This window comes from Nannospalax galili, unplaced genomic scaffold (genome assembly GCF_000622305.1).
Source record: "Nannospalax galili isolate Female #2095 unplaced genomic scaffold, S.galili_v1.0 scaffold315, whole genome shotgun sequence".
NCBI lineage: Eukaryota > Metazoa > Chordata > Mammalia > Rodentia > Spalacidae > Nannospalax > Nannospalax galili.
In genome coordinates, this window is record NW_008336851.1 from 1733341 (window position 1) to 1741107 (window position 7767).

General features: G+C 40.7%; 1 protein-coding gene across 3 annotated transcripts in view; it reads left to right on the forward strand.

Moving 5' to 3' along the window:
* Senp2 (SUMO specific peptidase 2) overlaps nt 1–7767 on the forward strand; it is a 46240-nt gene that overhangs the window by 16627 nt on the left and 21846 nt on the right. For 2 of the 3 annotated variants that reach the window (XM_008831330.3, XM_029562662.1), the window contains exons 9-10: nt 701–752; nt 6315–6378. In XM_008831330.3, coding sequence (XP_008829552.1) covers nt 701–752; nt 6315–6378 — 116 coding nt within the window. The remainder of the gene's footprint in view (nt 1–700; nt 753–6314; nt 6379–7767) is intronic. The other variant, XM_029562661.1, reaches the window with a different exon arrangement.

A 7767-nucleotide genomic window follows, 5' to 3' on the forward strand; every position in this document is an offset into this window, starting at 1 on the left:
TTTTTTAATTAATTTATTTTTTTTGAGACAGAGTCTCCCTGTAGTCCCAGCTGGCCTGGAACTCACCATGTAGACCAGGCTGGCCTTGAACTCAAACAGATCTGCCTTCCTCTGCCTTCTAAGTGCAGGAACTAAAGGCATGCACCACCATGCCCAGGTATTATTTTTATTTTTTATGTGTATGAGTGTTTGTGTATATGTATGTAAGTGCATCAGGTGCATGCAATGCCCACAGAGGCTAGAAGCTGAATGACTTTAAAATGTTTATCAAATGAACCAGTTTGTGTTAAAGACTATATTTAAAGAACAAGAAGATTGGGGCTGGAGAGATGGCTCAGTGGTTAAGACTACTGAGGATCCAGGTTTGAGTCCCAGCACTCACATGGTAGCTAACAGCTGTCCATAACTCCAGTTCCAGGAATCTGATGCCTCCTTCTGACTTCTTCAAGCATGATACGGGTGTACTTACATATGTGCAGGCAATATATTCATTCACATAAAATAAAAATAATAAAAAAAATTTTTAAAGAACAAGACGATTATATATTTTTAGGTTACTTGCTTTGTTAAGGAGGTTAGTATCTTTGGATTCACTTTAGCATTTCAGTAGAAATGAATGACCTGATTCTTTACAAACTACAAATTGAAATTCTAGCCTATGATTGATTAGTAAAGGATCTTTTCTTTGCCATCCCCACAGACAGAGTTGTTGAAACCAGGGGACCTCTCTGTTCAATGAGAAGTGAAAAGAGGTACATAGTTCATTTTATTCTAAGATTTCATTTAGAGTAAGTTTCTTCACTTACAAGTTATATTTATGAATAGCCATGTTTGAGAAATTGTGAGTCTTCTCAGCTCTTGTAGCTAGTCAGCATTTATGAGTAGATTGGATGAGTAGATTGGATGCCTGCCCCTGGAACAGAAGATTGCCTCTCCTCTCCTAGGCACCAGGGCTTGGAGAAGCAGGTGCTTATGAGTGGGGGCTGGGTGGCTTCTCTTGTAGCCACTACCTCTAACAGAGCAATAAGGGTTCCACTCTTCCTTAGGGTTTTGGATGATTGTCAAAGTATAGCAGACTTTGTCAGCTATGGCCAAGGGACAAAATCTGCTCCACTAGACTGTATTGTAAGTGGTAGAGAAGCTCTGCATAAAACTACTAAATATGAACTATATATTCTTGGGTTATTTTCAGAACCTGATTTTAATTAAAATTAAAATTAGGTGTTTCTTATTTATAAATTATGTTACAGGATAGGTTCTAGGAAGGCATGAACTTTATCCTCAGAGAACTAATAATCAGGTAAAAATTCTATACAGTGCACTGTATTTTAGTGACTACATTAACATGCTAATGAAGCACATCAGCATGGAGAGAAATGAGTGTACTAGTACCCAAACAAATCTTTCAAGTAATTTTTTGAGGTTTTTCAACTTTGTTAAACTTAACATTGTTTTTTTTAAAAAGGAGAGTTTGAATTATTTTCTCTGATAAATTACATAGTGTATTACTATCTATTGCTCAGACCAAAATTCCTACAGAAACAGCTTAATAGAGGAAGGATGACTTATTTTGACTCAAGAGTCAGAGGGTTCATTCAGTTCATTGTGATGGGGTACACATGGCAGAGTTTCTGTTACTCTAGGCCAGGAAGCAAAAAGGGGGGAGACTGGCTTGTAGCTGACTGCCCCCTTCTATTCCTTCCCAGCTTCCAGTCTACGGAATGGTACCACCCATATTCGTTGTGGGCCTTGGTCCCTCAGTTAATCCCTCTGGAAAAACTCTCATAGACATACCCAGTTTCTTAGGTGGTTCTAAGTCCAGTCAATTTGACAGTGAAGATTAACCATCACAAATCTACCCTTGTCAACATGACACCCAAACACATTACTTTAAAACAAACTATTCTGATTCTAGTCCCCTTTGGCTCATGGGCAAAATGTATTCAGTTCAACTTCAAAAGTTCTTGTAATCTATAACAGTCCCAACCAGAAGTCCAATATTTGGCCTAGAGACATGGCTCAATTGGTAAGGACCTGAGTCAATCCTTAGAACCCACATAAAAGACCTAGACACAGCGGTACAAGCTTGTTATCCCAGTGCTGGGAAAAGGAGACAGGTGGATCCCTGGAGTTCACTAGCCAGCTAAGTTAGACTGCTTGGTAGGCTCCAGGCTAATGTGGGAGACCCTGTCTTAAAAGGAAGACCACTCCCAAGTAATAATACCTGTGATTGCTCTCTGGCCTCCATATGCATGTGTACATGCACACATGCAAATTTACGTACACACAAATCCAGAGTTTCTTCTGAGACACAAAACAGACTCTTAACTGTGAGCCCTTAGAGAACAACCAAAGTTCCATATTTCTAGTAAACAGTGACACAAAATAAAAATTCCTACTCTAAGTGGGAGAAATGTGGGCATCCCAAGGAAGATTAGGGCCAAAGCAAGACTGAAAGCCATCAGAGCAAAAATCAAATCTTGCAGTTCCATGTCTGGGGTTCTTAGTATCATCATCTAGTCTCCAACAGCCTTGCGTAACAGTAGTAACTGTGCCACAGTCAGGATATTATGCTGTCTTGAAATTTCCTATGTCAGACAACTAATCTATTACTTTTTAATTCAGCCTCATTCAAGTTTTAAGACATAGATAAAAGATAGCTAGATTCTTTGTCAGAATGTAACAGACATAGCCTGTTATATTCCCAATACTGTTCCCAATACAGTGAGTCCTTGTTTGCATATGAAACTTCATGAGCCAGGCCTCTACTGTCTGGGTTCTCTTGGCATTCTGGTCTTCCAGACTGCTATTAGAATGGCCCATTAAGCTTTGTTGGTAGCATACTAGGGTTTCTCTAGCCCATGATTCCAAACTCTTTCACATTCCTCCCACAAACCAGTTCCAAGAACCACGTGGTCAGGCTTATCACAGAAATGACCTTACTACACCAATTTTCTGTATTAGTTACCTTTCTAATTGCTGTGACCATATACCTGATGAGAAGCAATTTAAGGGAGTTTATTTAGCTTGTGGTTTGGGAGTACAGTTCATTATGATGGGAAGGCATGCTGGCGTTCATAGCAATAAGCAGGTGGCTGGGATTCCTCCTATTGTGACAGATGAGTAAGCAGAGAGAACTGAATGCTACTGCTCATTAGGCTTTTCTCTTTTTATAGCTTTTTACTCATTTGGTGACTCCAGCCCATGGGTGCTGACACCTACATTTAGTGAAGGTCTCCTTCCTTATTAAGTCTCTTTGGAAATAATTTCACAGACACAAGCAAAGACGTTCCTCATTAATGCCCTGGGTGTTCCTTAGCTCATTCAAGTTGACATTTAAAACCATCACTTGACACCCAGTACAAATTTAAGCCATAACATTCTACATACCTCCCCCTACACATACCACCCAAGTTCATGCCTATCTCATAATTCAAAATGCATTCTAAGATTCTCCATGGTTTTAAAGGTTCCACTACTATTCAAAAGTTCAAGTTCAAAGACTCCTAGGGGCTAGAGAAATGGCTCAGTGGTTAGGAGCACATACTGCTCTTCAGAGGACCTTAATTTGATTCCCAGCATCCATTTTGGGTGGTTCGCAACTGCCTGTAACTCTAGCTCCAGGAGATCCAGTGCTTTTGGCTCTGTGTGCACCTGCAGTCCCATGTACATACAGACTCACATATATACATAATCGAAAATAATTCTTTTTAAAAAAAGACTCCTCAAAGACTTAAGGCAACCTTTAGCCATGAACTCCTATAAAAACAAAAATGGAAATTACATACTTCCAGTAAACAGTGGCACAGAGTAAATATTTGCATTCCAAATTTGACTATTAAATGGGGATGTAGAAAACAGTGATGGGACCAAAGCAGACCACAGCTCAGCAGAGAAAACACTAAATCTTATAGTTCTATAACCAGAATTTGAGGTACGTGGTGGCAGGATGTGAGCTTGGTGGCCCCTTCCCTATGGCCTTGTCATGTGAAGCTACGTGGCCTCTTTCAATGGGCTTCCCTCATCAGGCATTCCATGTTTCTGGCATCTCCAATACATGGTGTCTGCATTACAGCTTAGGCTTCCCCTGTTACCTTTCAGGCTCCCCATGGGGAATCTGATCCTGTTACACATTGCCTGGTCCCTAAGCCTTTCCTTGGCTGCTGTGGCTTCTTGAGTGTTTAGGCAGATGAACCAGGGAAAATACTTCTCCAGGCAGCTCTGTGCAAGAAAAGCACCTTTTTTCAGGGTTGTCTTTAAAAAGAGTTTAGAGGGCTAGCAAGATGGCTCAGTGGCTAAAGGTGCTTGCCACTGAATCAGTGACCCAAATTCAATCCCCAGAACCCACATGGTAGAGAGAGCCAACTCTTGCAAGTTGTCCTGTGACCTCCACTCAAATGCCATGGCACATTTGCTCCTATACACATACATACATACATACATACATACATACATACATACATACATACATAAATGAATAAATGTAAGATTACCCCCCACACCCCCCAATGAGTTCATCATTTTATACTCTTAAGACTGTGGTATGGACTTTGGCAGAGTGCTTCGGGTGTGTGTGTGTGTGTGTGTGTGTGTGTGTATACACATGTGCTTTAGTAGTATTAATGTCCTTTTTTTTTTTTTGGTTTTTGAGGCATGGTCTCCCTGTAGCCCCAGCTGGCCTGGAACTCACTGTGTAAACCAGTCCGGCCTCAATCTCACAGAGATCGAATTGCCTGTGCCTCCTAAGTGCTGGGATTAAAGGCATGTGCCACCACACCCAACCCCAAGTAGTACTAACTAATCTCTTTTGATAACTTTGCTCCTTTTTGACTTGATTATACATTTTTGAATCCTGCTCTGCTTTTTGCTTCCAGTTCTCACTGTAAACTTCGCTAGAGGCAGGTGGTAATAGCCATGCCACACCCTGAATACCATACTGCCTTCAGAATTCCTATGTTAGAGAGAGAGAGAGAGAGAGAGAGAGAGAGAGAGGGAGAGGGAGAGGGAGAGAGAATGTATGTGTGTGCATGCATGTGTGTGCGTGCGTGGAGACCAGAGGTAGAGACATCAGGTGTCTTCCTTAGTCACTCTCCACTTGGGATTTTGAGACACGGTCCTCCACTGAACCTGGAGTTCTGTTATTTGGCTAAATTGGCTGGCCAGCAACGCTCAGGAACCCTCTTGTTCCATTTCTCCAGCTCTGGGATTGCAGGCATGTTTATGTACCCAGCTTTTATATGGGATCTGGGTCAAACTCTGGTCACTTTACCAATTGAGCATCTCCCTGACCCCTTTTTCCAGGTTTTTTGAGACAGGGTCTTAACTATGTAGGTAAGGCTAGCCTTAAAAAAAAAACCAAAAACCTCTTGCTGGGTGTGGTGGCACATGCCTTTAATCCCAGCACTTGGGAGGCAGAGGCAGGCAGATCCTTGTGAGTTCAAGGCCAGCCTGGTCTATGTAGTGAGTTCCAGGCCAGCTGGGGCTACAGGGAGACCCTGTCTCAAAAAGACCCCCCAAAAAAAGAAACCTCTCCTGTCTCTGCCCCCTGAGTGCTGAGGTTATAGACATGTTCCACCTTTTCTTTTTCATCATCCATTACCTTTAAACTCAGCCACAGAAAATTTCAGGTTGTAGACTATGGACAATTTTTCCCCTGTTGTAGTATCCTTGTACCCATCTGAAATCTCCTAAGTGCAGTCTTTACTGTCTGCATTTCTAAGGGCATTCTATCTTTAAGCACCCTCCAGCATCTCCCATTAAGCCTGTGTATGACATTCTAGAACGTCTCTAGCCCATATCTCCCATTTTTTCCACATTCCTCCTTCAAACTAGGTCCAAAGTGTAAGAACTCACACAGTCAGGTTTAGTTATAGCAACAACCTCACTTCTCTGGTTCTTTCGTATTAGTTACCTTCCATCACTTTGATTAAAATACCTGACAAGAAACAACTGAGGGAGGGAAGATTTACGGAGGGTTCAGTCCATCATGGTGAGGAGTGCTTAGTAGAACAGCACAGTTTATGTCTCTGCCAGGAAGCAGAGAAAGGGCAGTGTCAGCACTCTTTAAGGCCATTTTTGTTTATAGATTAATCTTTTAATTTTTTTTTCTTTTTTGAGACAGGATCACATAGCCCAGGCTAGCCTCAAACTCACTATGTAGCCTTGAACTCCTGATCATCCTGCCTCCACCTCCCTGAGTTCTGGGATTACAGGTGTGCACCAACATATCCAGTTTAGTCAGTTCTGTTTCTGAAACTAGTATGTGTCTGGTTGAGCAGCAGAAGTCTATAGTTTCTTAATTGTTTTTTCTTCAGGTGTTCAAAGGGGAAAGTTTCTGATACAGAGAAGATAGTTGGACTCCACTTTGAAAATGAAGGTGTAAGTAGATGCTCTTGGTTAAGTTCATACCCTTTTTCATTAGATTTAATATTTTGATGCCCATGGAAAACAAGAAACATGGTGTATATTACCTTGATTTATAATTTCTTTCTTTTTTTTTTTTAAGCAAGCTTTGAAGATGAACATGTTTTTCTTCCTCTGAGTTGCTGGATTTTCACATCTGCAGTAGCTACTTCTGTTAATAAGAAAAACCAACCTGGCTTCATACTAATTCTTACATGTCTTGCTTGGCTTCTTTTGAACAGTTTTTGAAAAGATTTTCTTTTTATTTTATCTTTAATTTTTATTACAGTTGTATTGTGTGTATGCATGCATGTACCCTTGTGGACCACAGTGCACATGTGGAGATCAGAGGACAACTTGCAAGAGTTGGTTCTCTCTTACCGTGTAGGTCCCAGGAGTTGAACTCAGATTGTCATGCTTGGTGAACACTTCTACCTACTGAGCCATCTCCTTGTCCCTTATTTTTATTTTTAATTATGTGTTCATGTATTCGCGAGTATGTGCATGTGAATACAGTGCCCACAGAGGCCAGAAGAGAGAGTTGGATCCCCTGAAGCTGGAGTTATGGGTGGTTATAAGCCACTTGATATGGATGCTGGGAACTGAACTCAGAAAGAAGAATAGTATGTAGTATTCACTCTTAACCTTTGAGCCATCTTTCCAGACCTGGACAATTTTTTTTTAATGTCTTTGGGAAAGATATGATCAGAACTTTATTTTCAGAGGCAGTTTCAAAATTACTTGAAAATACTAAAAGTATAAAGCTTCATTAGATTTTACATTTTTTTCTTTCACACCTCTCTATTTGGTGGACAGTACTTTGTTCAGAAATGTCCCCTCCTGTAATTACAGATCTTGTTAGTCCTCCTCCCCCCAGGGGGGATTGTGGCCTTTAATTAATTAGTGTGGCTAAACCACTTTGGATTTTACATTTTTTATATAAGTGTTTCAGTGATCGCCATAGACATACTAACCATTTCTAATACTGGTAACGTGTTTTGCTAAATATTTAGTATCTAGCAGAAATACATTCCTTGATTAAATGCAATTTGAAGTTTTAGGTTACTCACATTTTAGTTACATAGAATTACAAGTGTTTGATAAGTCTTAAAACATTTCCTTCTGTAATGTTCTGTTTCCAAAGAGTTTTTATGTTTATCATTTATTACCCATTTAGCAAAAACAAAGAGTTCTTGGGAGGCTAAAGCTGAGGACTTATATGAAAGCCAGTAGAGACAACATCCTGAGAGCTTGTCTCTAGAAAAGAAGGGAGGGAAGAGGCGGAGGAGGGACTACCTAGCAGTTTGCAAGAATGAAGAATAATGTGTGTGTGTGTGTGTGTGTGTGTGTGTGTGTGTGTGTGTG